Here is a 20,279-nt window from a genome sequence, read left to right as displayed (position 1 = left end):
TGTGTCTTGATGTCTGGCAGCACGGGTGACCTCTGTGTACTTGACGTTCTCGGTCCGTCCCCCCAACCCTGCCACTGACTTGTGAAAACTACTTTCTTCAGACATTCCCGAAAGTCTCCCGGTGGGTAAAACTGTAAAGTTGATAACTCCCACCCAAACCAGGCATCCTCAACCAGGACAGCACTACCCCCCGCCAAGGGAATAAAAACTGGCTCCTGGGGAGATGAAAAAGTCTTAGGGATTATCATTGCTGGTGGCCCCCCCAAAAAGGGCCGTGGTACATACACAGACAGAATATTGGTGGCATTAAACTCTCACAGTAGAAAGGAGGAATTCGTGGGAGAACGATCTGAAACCAGGAGGAGGAGTAGTAATGGAAGAGAGATTAAGAAACCTCTCCCATGAAGAGGTCTAGCGTCCTCCTGACAGCAATCATTCCCTCCCTGCGTCTAACATCCCCAGAGAAAGGGGAGTCTTCCTCTGCTTGAGAAAGATGTGGCAGATGAAGCCGTTACTTCCCAGAACCTTCGAAATTGCCTTCAAAGCTTGAGATGTAGGAGAATTTACAAATGTAGGGAAAAAGCCATGAGGGGCTCTTGCTGGGTCTGAGGCTGTCCCTCGACATGCCGGAAGCTTTCCTTTAAGTTCTAATGGAAACCACACAAGTTGAGCTGACCTCAGACACATGACCATGGGTCGGTCCTGGCCAGAACAATGACCTCAGCAGCCCTGCCATTATAGACCGTTTCTAAAAGAAGAGAAAGGGGCATTTTTCAAGTTTCTCATCTACTCAAACCCACCCAGCAAAACCCCTGGATGGTAATTCCAGTTAACTCAATGGTGCAAAAGAAATGAATCTTAGAATTTCCTGTTTTCCTTTTCCTGTGTCTTTATGCAAAGACTCGCCTAACATTTGAAGAACCAGCTGGTTTATAATCCTGAATATTCATGCTTCGTGGAGTCACACCTGGCCAGTTAGCATACATGGGACCCTGAGATCATTTCGCAATCCATACTTAAAATGCATTCAGATTTGTTCAGGGAAAGCAAACTCCCAGACGTTCAGCCTACAAAGATGCCATAGTGGGCGCACTCCACTCTCAAGGACTCTATTATCAGAGTAACACCGAGGCTGATCGAGAACCTTCTGACATGCGGTATATCTGTAACTGAGGTATTTGAGCGTTTTGGTGGTGTTTCGGATTTTTAAATGTCAGAAGGAGGAAAGAACAACAGTGAGACAGCTAATTTTATGTGTCATCAGGGACAGACCCTGGTGCCCAGTTGTTCTGTCAACATCAGTCTAGATGTCGCTGGGAAGGTATTTTTAGATGTGATGAACACTCCCAATCAGTGGACTTGAAGGAGCTTCACTCACACTCCCCAGCTGGGCTGGGCCTTGCCCAATCAATGGAAGACCTTCAGAGAAAAGACTGAGGTTTCCCAAATAAAATTCTACCTCAAAAGACAGCAGCATGGAAATCCTGCCTGACTCTCCAGCCTGTTGACTGGCTCTGCCCACTTCAAATTCAAGACTATAATATTGCCCATTACCTGAGCTTCCAGCCCGCGGGCTGACCCTACACATTTCAGACTGGCCAGCCCCCAAAACCATGCAAACCAATTCCTCAAAATAACTGCTCCCTTTTCTTCCTCTCCTCTGCCCCCCTCCCCCCGCACACATACTCTTTGTCGGTTCTGTTTCTCTGTAGAAACGTGACTGATGCAAACAGGACCACACATTCTACCTCAGATGAAGCTAGAAGCACCTGGAGTCCACACCACAACGAATGCCAAGGTAAGCAGCTGGCAGAGAGGATACCTCCCAGAGCCAGAAAAGGGGAGTCTAAAGCCTGCCGAGGCTGGTGCTGATGGGAAGTGGGAGGTCCCTTATTCACCAGCGGGGGCCTGCAAAGCTCTGAGCGGGAGGCCCTGGGAACTGCAGATTGAGAGGGGAAGGCAGGGGATGGAGATGAGAACCAGGTGGGAAGTCTCTATTATGACCAGTCAAGCTCTACACCCATCCTACAAACCAGGAAGAAAACTGCCACCTCCCTGATTCTTAAAGATAAAAGGTTAAACGATGTGAGGCTCCGCACTTTTGGAAAAGCAGGCAAGTAGAGCCCAGGGCTGAGGAACAAGACAGAAGCGAGGGTGAAGGCTTAGTCCGCAAGGTGACCTACAAGAACCCCAGCCTCCCAGCCCAGCTTCCAGAATGCCAGGTGCAGGTCCACCTGCCAAGAGCCTAGGGAGCCTCCGCTGGGGAAAGAAATAACCTCAAAGAAAAGGCCAGATGCTAACACTCGGGGTCAAACAGAGAAAACCTGGCTCACTCCCCCATTCATCCTTCAGTGAAGCTTAATTAATGAGCTCGACCCTGTTAGCTTAGTGCTTCCAGCTTAAATAAGAATCCCAGTAAGGTACATGACTGTGGAACTTCAGATGGCCAGAGACAGAGAGAAGATTCTAAGAGGTTCCAGAGAGAGAAAAATAAAATCAAGGAAAGGAATGCTACAGGGCTTCTCTCAAACACTCTCTAAATGAGAATCCTGAGCCACAATGATTTTTCTACCTAGAATTCTGCATCCAGCAAAAGAATGGAAAAAAAGACATTTCAAACATAAGTATCTCAAAACATTGTAGCTCATATATCCTCTCCTAGGAAATGATAGGAGAAAGTGCTTTTCCTCCCAAAGCTCTTCCTGTCCCCTCCTTGGAATTCCTAGTCCCCAGTTCTGGACCACTGTGGTTATGTAACCGGTATTCATCCTTGCCCTAAAGAGGACTTGGCCATGTCTGGCCGTCCTGCACCCTCCCGGACTACCAACCCCATACCTACAAGAATAAATGCTCAAGAACACTTACTTTCTATTCTTCTCTCTGAAAGCTATCCTCTTTCTAGAATGTGAAATAATGCCCGATCAAAAAGCCCAAGACTGCAGATATTTTCAGAATATCCCTGCTTTAAAGCTATATTGCCTTTCTCTGCTTTAAATCCCAAGTTTCTGGGAACACCTGGGTGGCTCAGTGGGTTGAGTGTCTGACTCTGGGTTTTGGCTCTGGTCACAAACTCAGGGTCATGAGATGAAGCCCTGTGTCAGGCTCTGCGCCCAGCAGGGAGCCTGCCCGAGATTTCTCTCTCTCTCTCCCTCTGCTCCTCTCCCTGCTCATGCACACACACTCTCTCTGTCCAAAATAAATCTTCAAAAACAATAAAAAAATAAATCCCAAGTTTCTGGTAACTTCTTGGTTTCTGGAGGAAGCCACTTGCTCTTTGAAACTCTATTTTTCAACTTGCTCTTGACTCTATTTTTCCTACAAAGGAGGCCTGGGACTCCTTACGGAGCAAGTACCACAAGATGGCCGTTGGAGGGCTGGAAGCCACCTGAGCACGTTAGTAGAGCGCTGTTTGGCTGCTTCTGGTCAATTAAACACAAGATCTTCTGTTTCTAAAAGAAACCAGTGTTGGTTCTTAGGTTCAAAGAAAACCAATTTCTCTGCAGGATGGTATGTAGACATCGACTACCTTCCTGTCACCGGTTATCTACAAAGCAAGCCTGTGATTCTTGAGCATGAGGAATTCATCTTCGGAGATCCTGTGGCCCAGAATGCCTGTGCCCACTCACTCCTGCGCAACCTACAAAGCTGATCTGACTGAAGGGAGAAGGAGTGTGTGTATCACCACAGGGGTCCACTAAAGTCATCTGCGGAGTCCAGCACCTCCTCCAGGAGCCAAGAGTCATGCCAACCACTTCCTGGTAGCCACAAAATCCAAACAACAGCCCTGATGGCTTTTCTAAGTGGATGTCACAGCTCCCTGTAAGGCAATCACTGACCTGTCACAACAAAGAAAGAGAACAGATAAAAATACTCTCATCGAAGCCTAGAGGCTGGGTAGAATTCCATGTCTGCCAAGTAGTAAAAATCCATAACATTTTAAACAGTGTCTTAAGCAGAAGCTAGTAACAGCCTCTGTCCAAAAGCTGGTGGAGTACAGATGGGACATTAGCCACGCACTTGACGTGGCAGCTGGCAGGTAGCCCTCAGAAAACGATCTGATAGGGAAGGTGTGCTTCCACAAGGAACCCTTCTGTGGGGCCTGGGCTCTACTCTCCAGGACCAGCAGTCTTCTGGGCTAAGTTACTCACACGACAGCTGTTTCCAGCCCAAGGTCAAATGCAGCACTGGACACTGAACTGTGCTAGTAGGCCTCAGTCAACCATCTAAAAGCCAGCGTTTAGGATTTCACTTCTTTCAGCTTTGAGCTTTGGAAGCCCCTTCAAGCTTGGCACTGAGCCTCTGGGAGGACAAAACATGCCCTAAGACAACAGAGAAATTGGGAGCCCAGGAGTCTGAAATCCAGGTGTGGGCAGGGTCATGCTCCCTCTGAGGGCTCCAGGAGAGGATCGTTCCTTGCCCCTTCCAGCATCTGGAGGCTCCACGTTCCTTGGCTTGTGGCTGTACCATTCCGATCTCTACCCCCATCTTTATGTGGTCTTCTCACCTATGTCTCTGTGTCTCAAATACTCTTATGTCTTTCTCTAATGGGGACGACTGTCATTGGATTTAGGGCCACCCTAAAACCGGGATGATCTCATCTTGAGGTCCTTAATTCAATTACACCTGCGAAGGTGATTCTCCAAATAAGGTCTCGTTCACAGGTTCCGTGGGTTAGGACCCGGACATATCTTTAGGGGGAACATTATTCAACTCCCTATAGCCCAACAAACCAGACAAGTTATTTATTTACATGAACATGGGATACTTCATTGTATTTCATCACAGTAAGCCCTGAGACACTATCGAGTTAGAGGCTGGTAGGAAGTTCAACTAAATGTCCTTGACCAAGTTACAGAGTCTGTCTGAGCTTCACTGTCCTTACGTTAAAAATGGGGATAACCCACCCTGGTGAGGCCATTGTACAGATTAACAGTCATTCACGTCGAGTGCTTGGCACCCCAATATCTTGTTGATAGGGCTCCAGTCTCTAAAGGCTCTGAGAAAAATATTCAACAAACACAGCAGGAAAAGGCATCCAAAGACTCTTTGATCAAGCCACTTTCAGGAAATGTCTTACACACTTAGAAAAAACAGACAAGATCAAGGTAACAGGCCTGCCAATGGCTGACAATGTCACACCAGTGAGAAATCAAGGACTTCAGGCCATAAGAACAGCCTCTCCCAAGTGGCCGCCTGTGGCCACAGTTTTCCAATGATCCCAGGGTCACCAACCTAAATATACAGTGTGCCACTGCCTCTAGAGTCCCCAGAACACAAGCTATGCCTTAGTCATCTCTGTGTTCCCAACACCTAGCACCGCTGGCACCTCAGTCACCCAAAAAACACTGCTGGAATGAACCAGAACACTCCGGAACCTCAGCTCTGGTTACAGACAACGATATGGGTACATACTGCTGATTTAAAGCAGCATCCTGAGTACTTCACATACACAGTGACTACATTTGATGGGACAATGCCCTACACGCCCTGGCATAGCAGCTGCTCCAAATGTCAGTGACCAGCAGTCCTTCTCTTAACCCTCACCCCAGCCGGAATGGAAGCATCATCATTCCCACGGTACACCACAGGCGCTGAGGAAAGAGTGGGTAAGTCACAGAGCTAAGACCTGGCAGAGCAGGGTCTGTCACTACAAAGACCTGTGTCCTCTCCACTACACACCCTACACCTGATCGAAATATTTAGTCTTGGCTCTAAGGCTGGTCCCAGCCCACATATCTATAACCAGACTACACAGTGAGGCGTGCACCCACACACGTGTATGTATTGTGTATGTACATGTACACACACACAGTACCATCGCTGAAAGAATACGCCAGAGGGAACATGGAGCTGAAAAGCCAGTTGCCAGGGAACACGGTAAATTGCCCTGCCCTGTTAAGCTCCTGAATCATCCTGCCAAAGGGCCAAGTGTCCCATGTCAGGCTCCACTGAGCTCACAGAAGCAACATATACAATATCTTGTAAACTCTATAGAGCCTCATCCCCAGGTTTATTACTTTCTGTTGAATTTGTGTTTCTAAGCCTACAGGGAAAGAAACATGAAATGTGCTCAACACTCGTGTCCCAGCACTTTCCTCTCCACCGAAACTCCCAAGGGAAGTGGCCAGGAGACATGACCAGGAATTAAAGGGCATCCCAGCCTCGGAACTTACAGGAGGAATGGATGCTGGGGAAGCTTTTGCGGCCCTCGGACACCAGGTCAGGGTCACCCGTGCAGTGCATTTCCGAGTTCATCACTCCATCTGGAAAGCAGCGGTAAAAGAAATCGGGGCGAGGTCTACAAAAGACACCATGGACATTTTCAATATAAAATGCTGCCATCACAAAGGAACCCCCAGCTGATCCCCACCTTTCCCTGCTGCCCCCAGCTCCTCCTCCTGCTGTCCACACCAATGCTCCCCCGGCACCACTCCAGACTCAGTGATCTTGGGGAAAGCTCAGGTTTCTGGGTCAGAAAGCTCTGAGTTGGAACTCTCACTCTGCCACTCATTTTCAGACCTTGGGAAGGTTCCATAGCCTCCCCTAGCCTCAGCTTCCACATCTGTAAAAGGGGAGATGAATACCTGCCCCAAGGGGAGGTCGTGAGGGCTGGAGGAGTGGACTAATGGGAGGCACCTAAGCACGGTGCCAACGGAGAAGGTAGTTCCTGCCTCCAGCGACAGCTTGCATTCAGCGGCTGCTTCCAGAAGCCCAGACTCCAGGCTCCTCAGGTCCCCACATCTTGAATTTGGATGGTCAGTTGCCCCTCTTTGAATAGCGGGTCTCACCTAACCTCACTGAGACCGAGAACCCAACAGCTCAGCTCCATGGTACAGAGCGCACGGCCAGGTAGGCTGGCCTCCCTGGCCCAGGTTGGGGACACAGACCTCACGGGGCGTGGGCAGAAGTGGGGCCCAAGGTTGAACCCCCTCCCGCAGGCACAGCTGGTACTTATGGAGCCATCACCAGGTACCACACACAGTGCCAAGCACGGCACCCCCATCATATTACGTGATTCTTATGTCAACTCCGGGACTTCCTTCATCTGACAGGTGCAAAAATGAAGGTTTAGAAAGATTACACTCCTGTCCAAGGTCACATCCAACCAGCAAGTGGAAAAGGCAAGCCTGCGCCCCAGTGATTGGATTCCTGCACTGACACACTTCACCCCGTGTTTTTCTGCCTTCCTCTGGGTGAGGATTCTCACAGAGATGGGTGATGGCTAATCCCTTCCCACTAATTCAGCTAATATTTGCTGAAGGCCAGCCATGGGCAAGGCTTTGCTGGTGCTACAAACACACGGCCCCTTTTATGCACATAGTGGGTCACACCAACTCTTTCCAGTCCTGAGATCTAGGCCTAATAATAATCTATCAATATCAATAAAATATCAATGACCATCATCAAAAAATCTCTCAGAATTTCTGGGGTAATCTCTCCCCCCTACTTGGCTACTGCTTCTCCAAGTGTGGTTATTCACCTACTGAACCAGAACCTCAGAGCAGACAAGGCCTGGGAACCAGCATTTTATTGGGGCCCCAAGACAACTCTTAACACACTAAGTTGGGAGAACACCACTGCTCCACGGCCAGGCACTGCCCAATTTGTAGCTACCTTCTTCCCCCTAGGTGCCTGGCTAGCACCCTCCCCCAGGCCGATAATCAGTAAATGCTGAGCTTCTGAGATGGGAGCTAACCTGTCCAAGGCCAACAGCCAAAGTCAGGCCTCAGATCCAGGTCTTTCTGACAGTTCATCTCTATGGAAACTAGCTCACTTCTGGAGCAGTCGAGGGAAAAGGCAAGATACATGGAGAACAGAAATCATGTTCCGGGGGCAACCAGAAGTATTCCTTAAGCCAAAGCTCAAAGGCCAATCCACAGATGACCTTGAGAGTCTTAGCCACCCTTGGTTTCTTCCTGGAACTTACCTTCCCACTATTAACTTAATAGTGTTTGTGCAGACTCCATTCAGAGCAAGAGCCAAGGACACCGCTACAAAACAAAACCAACAGACAGAAGAATAACCAGCTGGCTCTCAAACCACAATCATCGTCATCAACATCATCATCATCATCACTGTTACATCATCATACTATTCATTACGACTACGGACATAAGAGCCAATAGTTTAAAAGACGGGGAAGTCTGAGTGGCGAGAGTAAAATACATTAAGGCAAGACTTTGGAGAATGGCTCATAAAATCCCAAGCTTCTAGGACACAAAATTTATCTATTCTCCTTGACTAAAATTTTTAATACTGGAAAGGAAACTATCCATTATGTTTTGGCCTGATATGAACAGATTTAATACTACAGGATGTCGAGTTTCTTTCCCATGTTCTTTACAAAACATAACTTTTTAATTTGTTTCTGGCAACTTCTCAAACATAATTCTAATCAGAGCAGCTGCTGGACTCCTTTAGAGTAGGACATTCCCATTCCGCGATTATCTCTGTGTTGACCATCACCTGTTGACCGCTGTCCCTTTGTTACCAAACAAATCACCCTCTGAGAAAGTAAAGAGTCCCAACACCTCCCTGGGTTCTGAGAAGGTTTGCCTAGGTGGTGCTTTTTGCCACCTGAGGCAGTAGGAACTTCTGGACTATGTTATTAGTCCATTATTATTATTATTATTAATTATTATTATTATTAATTAATTATGTTATTAAAGCCTGGGGACTTTTTCTTAATAGCTTGGAAGGACATTGCTAGATAAACTAAGATCATTCAAAGGGTACCTCACAAGTCTCTCCTATTTTATCAAAACCACACAAAGGGTGAATCAATGTGATAGAAGGTCAAATGCCTTGCATACAAACCTACAGAAGCCCCATTCCAATGCTTTGTTGAATAATAAAGCACGTGAGCTACCATTTCCCTTTGGCAGCCATTGACTGTTCAACAGTAGCTGAGATTTATGTAAGAAAACAGAGCTGGAGAGATATTTCCAGGAAGCAGCTGCCTAGAGCAATGCATGGCTATTAAGGGAGACAAATGTGTTCTCCGAACAGAAAGTACCGCACAATGGCCACCACCGTCACCAAGGGCACAGGCCACAGAGACTGATACAAAACCTATCTGCTTTTAACAAGTCATGGGAAGCAGAGAGAACAGAGGGGCCAGTTCAAATGAATATCTTTGTCAAAAGGAAAACTAATCACCTCAGCGTGAGATGGGCCCCAATGGGCCCTATCTGAGTGTGGCAAGAAGACGGATGGTGTGGGGAGAGCCAAGCAGGAGTCACAGCCCAGCACTGCCATTAACACACCAAGCAGGCAACTGGGACGGATAAACTGGAAACCAGTGTGTAGGAATTCAGAGAGATCTACTGATAGAATTCTGCATGCACAGACCCTTCCTTCTAAAATGCTGACCTTCCTTCTCTCTAGCCAGCTCAGAGCCCCCCTGAGAGGTCTCCTTTGCAGAGAGGAGGGAAAATGCCCTGGGCTTTCTTCACTGCCATATTCTCCCCAGAGCCAGGACAATTAACAGGCTGTGAGATCACCCAGCACGACTGGGGTCTTTTCCTGGTAGAGCCGCTTCGGCGGGCTCACGGCTGTGTTTTCCCCAGCAGGGCCGGCCTCCTTCTGATCCTGGTCCTAGCATGGCCTTAGCACAGAGGAGGTCTCTGGGAACAAGCATCGCCAGCTGATCTCCCAATGCCCTTGGGGAACTTCACAGACTGCTACATCAATGCAGAACACCATATACATCCCCAGTCTCAGCACTGGGTTGGCTTTATTCTAGCAAAGAGCAGTTCTTTGAAAAGTTTCAAGTAACTGAGCTAGAAAACCTGTAGATGTGATGTAACTGCCAACAGCTGGCAACTTCACTCTCTGATCCAGAAGCCTGAAGGAGACAGAAAACAACGGAGATACTGACTGACAACATTTAGGGTGAAAGTCCTCTCATCATTCTGGAAGTAAACCGAATGGATTATTTTCATCTGAATAGTACAACCCCTAGGGGACCACTAAGGGGGCTCTCATTGAGAGCAGAGGGTAGGCTGAGACCAGATCAAGAGGCATGAAGGACTGCCTGAGCAGGAAATGAACAGCCCCAATCAGGAATGCTTGCCGATTAACAATAACCCAGTGGGTCTCTTTCATAAGAGGCATGCTGACAACATCCCACAGCACTGTGGGTTTGAGAGAGCAGGCAAACCGACAAACCAGGCTGTGTCCAATAAAGAAATTCAAAATAATGTGTCATGTGAGTTAGCCCACAAGTGGCCTGTATGGAGAACACTACTGGTCATACACATCCCAGAGGTTAGAGAGCTTCTGTTGTTACTTTGTTTGTTGTTGAGAATTTGGAGCTGCAGGATTTCTGTAACAGGAGACTCTTGTATCGACTGGCTGTTCTGCAGCCGAAATTCCTAAAAGCAGGATGCTGCACAGGCACAAGCCTCACCCGTCTCATCTGCAGCAGAAGCGTGAAGGTGGCCACTGTGGACGTGTAGGTACGAGGCAGTCTTGGGATCCAGGGACCTGAGCACCAAATCACTCTCACTGAGAAAGTCCTGAATTCTAGATCACATTGGAAATGCTACACCTGGTTTTCTGTCCTGACTTTTTAAAGATCAGTCCTTCACCCCCTACTTCTGAGGATTCCTAAAAGAAGTGATTTTAAAAAACAAAAAAGTCGTGTACAACAGGAGGCTCCCCAGGCAGGCTTTCATCTATTTAAGCAAATAGAACATCCAAAGACTCTAACCTTCTCTGTTAACATATACAAGGCAGGGTGTGGTTTGCAATTTTGAAATGTCATCTAAGGGAGATTTCGTGGAAAATGAAAAAGTCTAGAGAAGTAACTTACTGCCACAACAACACCCAACTCCAACAGCTGGCAGTAAATTATAACCATAACCACAAATGACAGCTCTTACCCATAGTCAGATCATCTAGGGACTCCGAGCCAGGGAAACAACTAGAATAACAAGTGAGGCGAAGGGATTTCCAGGTCAGCTGAGAGAGCTGCCAGCAGGACCTTGGAGACACCACCGGGATATTTATCCCAACACTGCCCTGGCTGCTCGGGCTACATGGGGAGGGCACCTATGCCCTCCTTGGAAAACCTGACCTTTCTGCCACTTCGGCTGAGGGGAATCTGAGCATGTGATTGCCAAATCCCCAAACCACAGATAAGCAGCCTGGGTACGCATCTGACCCGAGGCAAGCTGACCAGAGACTCGTGACTGTTGTGTCCAAGTGTGATAAATGAGTCGAGCCAGAGGGTCTGCCTGGGAAGACTCATCTATGAGACGAAGAGCTATTTGGAGGTGGGTCCTGGAGATGATGGTTCTACGGGTGTGGGCCAGGAGCAACCACCCCTGCAAGCCCAAACCTCATAGAAACCAAAGGCAGGGGCAGGATTAGGCAGGATGTGTGACAGGAAGAGGGAAGGCATATTATAGAGAGGAGTGTGTCTCCACCCCCACTGGCCCAGCTCCCAACTCCAGTCCCCACGAAGCTCTTCTGTCCATTCTCCCCCCATTCTTGGGTATTTGGGAGATTGCTCATACAGTCCTATAACTAACCCCTAATTTATATGAGCTAATTGGAGAGTGATTCTCTTCTGTTCAGTTAGAGCCCAACCAAAGCCTGGTTATGTAAGAAATATTCCCTGTTCTGCTTCAGAGCACAAATCCCCTTCACTGCTCTGCATACCCCAGATGTTGCCCTTACCACCCCCACTCCTGTACCAAGAAAAGAGAAGACCACATTTTGCTACATTTCCATTTCCTCAAAGCCCAGTAATTTACAAACATACTCTTGGAGGTGGGAAATCTCATTTTTCAGATATCTCTAACTGAATGAATGGTAAGTCTATACAATATACCAAAAGTGGTTTATGTGAGGGTTTGGATAGTTTTTATTGGGATATCAAAAAAATAAACATAATTCAGTACTTCTAATGATCAGAAAGCTGAAAACCTGACTATTGGGTAGTTTATTTTGGTTACTAAGCAAGTGAATTAGCTTTGTTTTCTCTTAATACTGTCATTTACTCATTTAACTAATATGAAGACCATAAAAATGTTTTTATCTTATTTTTAAAAAACATTTTTTCTTTAATACTTTATTTATTTGACAGAGAGAAATACAGTGAGAGAGGGAACACAAGCAGGGGGAATGGGAGAGGGAGAAAGAGGCTTCCCGTGAACAGGGAGCCCGAGGTAGGTCTCGATCCCAGGACTCTGGGATCATGACCTGAGCCAAAGGCAGAAGCTTAGGGACTGAGCCACCTAGGCGTCCCTGGTTTTTTCTTAAAAATGTCAAGCTCGTGTTATATGCAGCTATGGCTTAGCTTGGAGAGAATTTCTAACAATGGTATCATAGTCAATGGCAAAGACTGTGGCACTCTTTATACAATAACAACTGCTTAACTGCAAAAATGCCTCCCCCAAAAAATGAGCTATGGGGTTTATTTCCAATTTCTATTATAGTTTACATCTGCTTTTGACCTTTGTGCCTCTAGCCAATGATGACTGGTCAAGAAGTCTATAGTTGATTTCTGAATTGCCCGTAATATAGACTTATTAGCCACAGACGTGGGATTGGACAGTCAATGGCAACAATTTCAGATTCTCTTTGCTTCATGGCTGAGAGCTACCCTGCTGCGGTGTCTGAGCAGCACAGAGCTCAGAGGTACACTTGGACATTCACATTCAGCACAATGGACAGCGACAAGACTGCCCCTAAAGGTAAGATGCTTACTTCTCTGCATTGGCTTTTCTTAGGGTTAAAAGTTTATCTTTCCTTATTTCTCCCAAGCTTAATTTGACCAAGAGAAAAATCAGTTGGGTGCAACAGAGATTTTTAAAATCTACTGATCTAATTAAGTCCAGCCCCATCCCCTAGAGCAGGAACTGTGAATACTCTACCTAAGAAGGCTTCCTTAATTTCAGTCTTGTCTGTTCGCCGGATAATTTTCACCACACAAATAACAGCCAGGGGTGTGAGGAAAGAAATTGCCTGGAAAAAAATAACAAATAATCCCTTATGAGGACAGCAGTTTGCTATCAGAGGGCTGACTGATAATTAGTTCAAGTTAGTTTCATTCAAACTCACTAGTTGAATGATCTTACTGAACTCCTGACCTCAAAGAAAGAAAGAGGATTTATATCTATAGTTAGAGACTCTGAAGACTTAAAAAAAAAAAAAATTGGAGATCTGATTGTGGGTTATAATTGATTTGAAATTGCTGGGAGCCATGTTTAAAGTGGTGGCTTTTTAAACAGAAACGCATAGCCTATAATCATGATGACTCAGCTTTGCCAGCAACCCCCCTCACATCCTCCCCAGCAGAACGGTGCAAGAACCCTTGGCCTCGCATCCCCAGCTCTCTGGCAACATGGGAGTAAGGTGGATTTGCTTACAGTCAATTCATCCATTTCATCCATTTCTTTGGTGTTCTTTTGTTGAATTTCATTTCCTCCTCAAAGCAGAGTTTAATCCTTTCGCTCGCCACCTCTCTTCCTTTCCTCCCTCACCTTCCCTCCCCTGGCGCAAAGCACACAAAAGTGCAGTAAGTGTTTAATGAATCAAGCTGGTTGAATTCAGATGCAAGCAGCACTCATTATAGAACCCTTTATGAGGCAGGAACTGTGTTTGGGTAGCATCAGGTACTGGCATCTCTTAAATCCTCTGATGACTCTGTGAGTGTCTTTGCAGGTTTGGGGACTCAGTGATGTGCCCAAGGACATAAAACTAGTGAGTAGCAAGGCTAGGCTTTGGAGATCAGGTTTTCTGCCTGCCATATCTTGCCTTTATTCAGCATTCTACAATTAGTAAGTCGCTTTTGACATTCCAACAATGAAGAAAAAGTATTTCAGTTACATCTTTATGACTATAACATCTCAGGATAACAGTATCAGAAGTGACTCGATATCTTGCAAATCCACAACTGGCCCAATAGTGGCAGGAAAGGTAAGGTATGGTAACCAATGCTCACACTTCTGGAAATCTCCACCTGTACTCAAATGCAATGCCACTTTGTGGAAAGGGGCTTTCTAATCCGACTAAGGCACCGCTGGGAGACACTTTTCTGTTACAAAAACAGAAATCACCCAAATGAACACAGTCTTTCAAAATGACTGAAGATGTGATACACACTTGCTACAACCAGATTGCCAGAGCTCAGCACATCCTGGGGTCTCCCCTTTAGGAACTGTCTTTGGAGGCAGTTCATGAGACCTGAGAAAAGCCCTCTCCTTACTGGCCGGTCTCTTTCCCACCACAATGGTAGTCACCAGCTTGCTGAGCCTCCTGATCAGCTGTGGCCCTAAATGAATCAGCTGTTTAAACACCAAATGGGCAAGTCCTATCACCATGGAGGGTATTTGGAAGAATAAAAATCAAAGGGCAGCTTTAGAAGAAGAAATTCAGAACTAAAGCAGAGAATTTCCCCCAAAGGCAACTGGAAAAGACAAGACTCACTTGAGAATTAATAGTTTCGGCAAACACGGGCAAGCTCCCCTGAGTGCCTCGGTGGATCTCACCCTTGAAGAACAGTCAGGCTTGTTACAATGTTGAGTCCCTCAAGTATACTCACAGGACATGTCTGGCAATCGACACTTTGTAACAAGCATCTCAAATGATGCTGGTGCTGGTGACTGAGAATCACTGCGTCAGAGTTTTGAATAACACATTCAGTGGTGGAAGAGTGATGACTAAAGCCCTTGCTTGCTGACATCCAAAGTTATGGTTAAGGTCAAAAAAGCCCCCACCTCCTTGTTTCCTCTCACATCAGGCGTGCAGCACGAGCAGGCCGCACACTCCCAAATAGGGGAAAGTAGCTCACTGAACAGTGAACAGCTTGGCAATGACCTCACTGACAGTCAAAGATGAGAACAACGTGCGACTGAACGAAACATTCCAAGGCAATCCCAGATGACGTACTCTAAGGCTAGAGTGAATAAAACCCCAGAAAAGATATAAATTGGCAAGACTTTCCCTACCTCGGAGGCTGTCTACAGGAGATCATGAGCAGGAATATACCAGCCAAGAGGGGACAGAGACACCACAGGGGAGACCGACAGCTCCAGGCCCATAAAGAGGGGCTGGAGAAGGCACTACAGCTACCCAGTGGCTCCAGGTTGCAGCTTAGTGGCCGAGGGGATCTCCCTGAGCACTGCTCCCTGCCCCAGCTCCCCTGCTTCCACCAGATCCTCACTCTGATGGCCCAACCAGACTGCACTTCATTTCACCCAGACTAGGATTTTCCTAGGTAGATTCATGTTGGTTTCTCTTCTAGAAGCACTGACAAATGGCTTCCTGAGCCAGTGCTAGGCAGCCCGAAGGGCCAGGGCTCCCCAGCTCATGAGCTCCCCGAGAGGGAATCCCTCAGACGAAGCTCCCACTCAGAAGGCTACAGAAATCTCTGTGCATGACCGCACGCCCATCTTTCTCTCCTGCCATCATCCTAATGATGTTTGGGCTCCAGTCCCAATTCTTCCTCCCGAATACATAGCTGTCGTATCCTCAGACAGCATGGTCTTCAAATCAGCACAGACAGAGACACATTTACATCAACCATGAGCTCCCCTTTTTACTAATATTTTCCAACTAGAAGACAGGAGTTAAGAGATTAGCCCCAGAAGCCAACACATTAGGAAAACAACTTCCTTTTGGGCAAAAGCACCTCTGAACTGAATAAAAGAGAAATGAACTCTCCTTTCACCTGAAACACCAGGTTGAATTACACCTCGTGTCCCGCCCCCCCCCCAAATCCTGGTATACCCCCCCCCAATCCCACACAAGCGTTTAGAGGCCGCTCTTCTGCCACCCGAGCCCATGAGGGGAAGATGGACACAGAGACAGGGAGGCGGGGAATGGTTACTTCTACTTCCAAACGGATGTGGAGATGGGCAAAAGGGGGCAGGAAAATTTCCCTGGTACAGTTCTCCCTCGGGTTAGTCTTTCCATGGCTTCAAAATTCTTTTGAAAATCCTGGGAATGAGCCCAGTGGAAAGACAGTGAATGGTTAGTGCTTCTTAAATGGGACCTGAGAGAGAACAGAACAACCAGCCAGTCACTGCTGTTGGATGCAGGGGACAGAGGGAACTCTCTTCAGGCTTGAGTTTCCCTCACTAGTTATGAGAAAGGGGCTGCTCACTATACGTACATAAGTCAGGCAACCGGGCTACGGTGCTCTGAAAACTCACGAAAGGCCATGGTCTGTTCTAGGCACCTGAGGCAAATATACACACTAATACATCCTTACTTGATGGATAGGAAGCTAAGGCACAGAGAGGTTAAACAACCTGCTGAAAGTCACACAGCTAATAAGTAGTAAAGTGAGGATTTGTACCTAGACTGTTTAAATGAAGCTCTGTGCTTTTATCTTTTTTAATGTTAAAAATAAGTCAGAGTTTTTTGGTTTTTTTTTTAAAGATTTTATTTATATATTTGACAGAGAAAAAGTGAGAAAGGGAACACAAGCTGGGGGCATAGGAGAGAGAGAAGCAGGCTTCCCACTGAGCATGAAGCCCGACGTGGGGCTTGATCCCAGGACCCTGGGGTCACTACCTGAGCCAAAGGCAGACACTTCATGACTGAGCCACCAAAGCACCCCTAAGTTCTGTGCTTTGAACCATGATGTTATAGCAGTTCTCACCTTAGAAGTAAGAAGCATTAATAAAACATGGTAAATGCCGTTTCTCTAGAAATGGGAGGAGGAAGTAAGTGGCTCATGTCCAGGAACATAGATAAGCCACAGAAATGTCAGTGGCAGGTGTCACAGATTAAGCACCTAGTACATGTGAAGGGCCCCAACTCTTTTGAAGGAAACATTATTCTTGCACAGCCCACAAAACTTAGAACTCTGAGCAATAAGTGAATTCCCGAAGGCATGCACGTGGTGGGCCCAGGAACTGGAGTCTTGAATCACAGGGATCGCCTAAGCCTCATCTTGGCATGAGATAAGAAAACTGAGGCTGAGGTCATTCTTGCATTGAGAAACACTTTGTATTCTACGGACTGAGCGTGCCCTGAATGTGCCCAATCTCATCTGATCTCGAAAGCTAAGCAGGGTCAGGCCTAGTTAATACTTGGATGGGAGACTGCCTGGGAATACTGGGTGCTATAGGCTTTTTCAAAAAAAAAAAAAAAAATTGTAAGCTACTGATTAATCGTACTCCACACAGCCCACACGTCAGAATAACATATAAATCATCAGGCAGGATCCAGTGCACAGCTGGTTTTGCACGATGCTATGCACCGGGCTGAGAAGCCAGAGCTCTGCAGAGGGAAATGTAAGGAACAGACCCAGATTCAGGAAAGCCAGGGTCAAGCTCCAGCCCTGACATTTACCAGCTTTCTGACCACCAGCAAGTCACTCTACCTCTTCCCCTCTGAGACTTAGTCTCCTCATCCATAAGATGAGGTATAATGACATCCATAACAAGTATTGTTGCTAAGATTTGAATTCACCAGCAGTTACTGAATGCTTCTTATGTCCCAAACACTAAGCAAAGTGCTGTAAGTCTATCGCCCCAGCTTTCAGCACCATAGGAGGGAGAGGCAAATGTTATTAAAGCCCCTTTCTATAGACAAGGAAACTGAGGCACTGAGAGCGGAGGTCATTCTCCCAAGCCACAAAGCTACAAAGTTGATCTCAGGCCATCCACTCTGGAACCTGCCCACCCAGAGAGTCCAGCAGAGTTAGCCTCCAGGGAATGCTGGCTGTTGGCTACAATGTCATTATTTCCCAGGGAAAACTGAACAAATGATCCAAACCAGTAAAGAAGAACCAGGATCCTGAGACCAGACATTTGGGAACAAAGCGTTTTAAGTTCCCGCCCACTCTTCCCTTAGGTCTGAGCAGTCAGGTTGGAGGTCAGGGACAGGGAAGAGCCTCATCTGCCTGGTCTCTACCATTCCCTACATGACCAACATCTACACCAAGGACCTGCCTGTGCATCGGCCAATGAAACTAACCCAGGAAGTGCTGTCAGTCCCCACCCAGGGCGCTGATGTGAGGCACAGTGTGGCCAGGATGCTTCTGGAAAATGACAAAGCCAGACTAGCACATCTGGAGTGGGAGGGGCATAAGTATATCAAGAACTTTTAACAACCAAAGGGTCAAAGCCAGAGTGCCCTGATGTTAGGATGTTTGCTGGAGAAGAGCTTGTCACTGGGGTTCATTCATATCAAACAATGGATGGGCGCAAAGTACCTTAATTTCTGGCTTTTGACAGAAAGGTGTGCTGAAAAGTGCTTATAGAGACAATTCAGGATGAGCAGTGCAGACAGCTGAAAGGGCCTGCTGTGGGTAAACAATGACAGCCCATTGCAGAGAAAAGAGCTGTCTAAGACTTAACCAAAAAGTCTAAAAATTAAACTGTCTATCACGAGCCAGCTTTGTCTCTTTTTCTTTCCTCCTCCCCGCAAAATTGACTTTCTGTCTTCCTCAGAAGCATTCTCTACTAAAATAGGAAACCCTGTTATCAAATCAACACGATGTCAGTAACATCCTACAGAAGTAAATCTTCTGGACCTGCTGTGGCCAGGACAAAGGACAGGTCTTGGGTAGACTTGTTTTTTTAAACCAAGGAGAGCAACTGGGAACACTGATCATTCCTTCAACTCACTACTTGAGTTCCCCTGTTCCAGAGCCTGGCTGTGACCATCCAATCACGTCTGTGTCCCCCATGAGACAGGGAACCATCTACTGTTCAGCAGTGCTCCTCCAGCACCCAGCACCATGCTTGGCTCAGACAGGTGCTTTCTAACTGTCAGTCTAATTAAGTAACAATTAACTAACCTGAAGCTGTCCAGAGTCGGCTTCTATCCCTGCCTTCCTCTGCCCCCTTTACACACAGATACACTAAACACACTCCTATTCACTGCGCCCACATGGCCCCTGCCATGTCTGTGCCTTTACACACCAGCCCTTCTATGTGCAGTCCGCTACTCACCACCTCTCCACATCCCCTGAGTTCTCACGGAGACATCACAGCTAAATGGGACTGTGAGGATCTGCCCTCTGGCAGCTGGCATTCGGATCCAGGTCTAGTAACTGGTGGTTGTATAACCTTGGACAAGTTGCTAAATCTCACTGCAGTTTCATTTTCTCCATTGAAATTATGGGATTACAAAAGTGCTGACCTCAACAGATGGTGAGAAGATTATTTGAGATGCCACTGCAAAGTGTCAAGCACAATTCCTGTATTCAAGAGATGTTAGATGTTGTTATTACTGCCGTGACGATGATGATGATGGTGGTGATGATGGTAGTGGTGGTGATGGTGATGATGGTGGTGGTGACGATGACGATGGTGGTGATGGTGATGATGGTGGTGATGATGGTGATGATGATGGTGGTGATGGTGATGATGGTGATGGTGATGATGGTGATGATGATGATGATGGTGGTGATGATGGTGATGATGGTGGTGATAATGGTGATGATGGTGGTGATGACGGCGTGATGGTGATGATGATGATGTTGATGGTGATCATAATGGTGGTGATGATGGGGTGATAGTGATGATGATGGTAATGATGGCGGTGATGGTGATGATAGTTAAGGATGATGACATGGGTAATGGTGGTGGTGATGATGCTGATGATGGTGATGGTAGTGGTGATGATGATGGTAGATGATGATAATGATGATAGAGGTGATGGTGATGATGATGGTGATGATGATATGGGTAAGGGTGACGATGAGGCTCCCTATAAGTTTGAATGAGCCTCTAGCCCTTTCTAAATTCTGTTTTTCTTTAGTGCAATCTCCCCCAGGATACCCTCTAAGGATATCTCTAAAGAAACCCCCCATTCCGAGTTCTCACTTGACTTCCCATCACCTGAAGCTCCTATGGCTTTCCTAACCCACAGCAGGTTCCTGGAGTGTCCCCTGAATGTACAAAGACACAACTACTAAGAGAGCAACAAAAAGTATTCTAAAAAGCAAAATCCAGCACAAAGTCTCCCTACACCAAAAAGAAGATTTCCAAAGATGATATGATAAACCCCACACACTCAGGAAAGAACCATGACATCTTTTGAATAAGGAAGCAGCCTTCCATAAAGACAGCTAATGGTCTGTGAACACCCAGGAAATGCTAATTCAAGACTGAGTATATGTGAAAAGAAATCTCAGTCTGTCTCTCTGCTCACCAGGAACCCAGAGTCATCAAGAGAAACAAACTCTCAGAATCAAACAACCCAACTACATTCAGTTTCCAGGCTGACAGACATAGTCATCTTCACTCAAAGTGCCAAAGACAGAACAAATGAAGGGGCTTCTGGGTGATATGATCACCATTCACTCT

The 20,279-nt window shown here is 46.8% G+C and overlaps 1 protein-coding gene across 5 annotated transcripts in view; it reads right to left on the bottom strand.

The window, feature by feature from the left end:
* Positions 1–20,279, bottom strand: part of PLPP4 (phospholipid phosphatase 4) — a 120,311-nt gene that overhangs the window by 51,982 nt on the left and 48,050 nt on the right. For 2 of the 5 annotated variants that reach the window (XM_059395944.1, XM_059395943.1), the window contains exons 3-5: positions 12,885–12,975; positions 7,928–7,991; positions 6,174–6,298 (exon numbers count right to left, since the gene is read on the bottom strand). The exons of 1 other annotated variant lie outside the window; for it this stretch is intronic. In XM_059395944.1, coding sequence (XP_059251927.1) covers positions 6,174–6,298; positions 7,928–7,991; positions 12,885–12,975 — 280 coding nt within the window. Of the gene's footprint in view, positions 1–6,173; positions 6,299–7,927; positions 7,992–12,884; positions 12,976–20,279 lie in introns of those variants that run through there. 2 more of the 5 variants (XM_059395946.1, XM_059395945.1) reach the window with 2 other exon arrangements.

Source organism: Mustela nigripes, chromosome 4, assembly GCF_022355385.1.
Source record: "Mustela nigripes isolate SB6536 chromosome 4, MUSNIG.SB6536, whole genome shotgun sequence".
Lineage (NCBI taxonomy): Eukaryota > Metazoa > Chordata > Mammalia > Carnivora > Mustelidae > Mustela > Mustela nigripes.
This window is presented reverse-complemented; position numbering and strand designations above follow the sequence as displayed.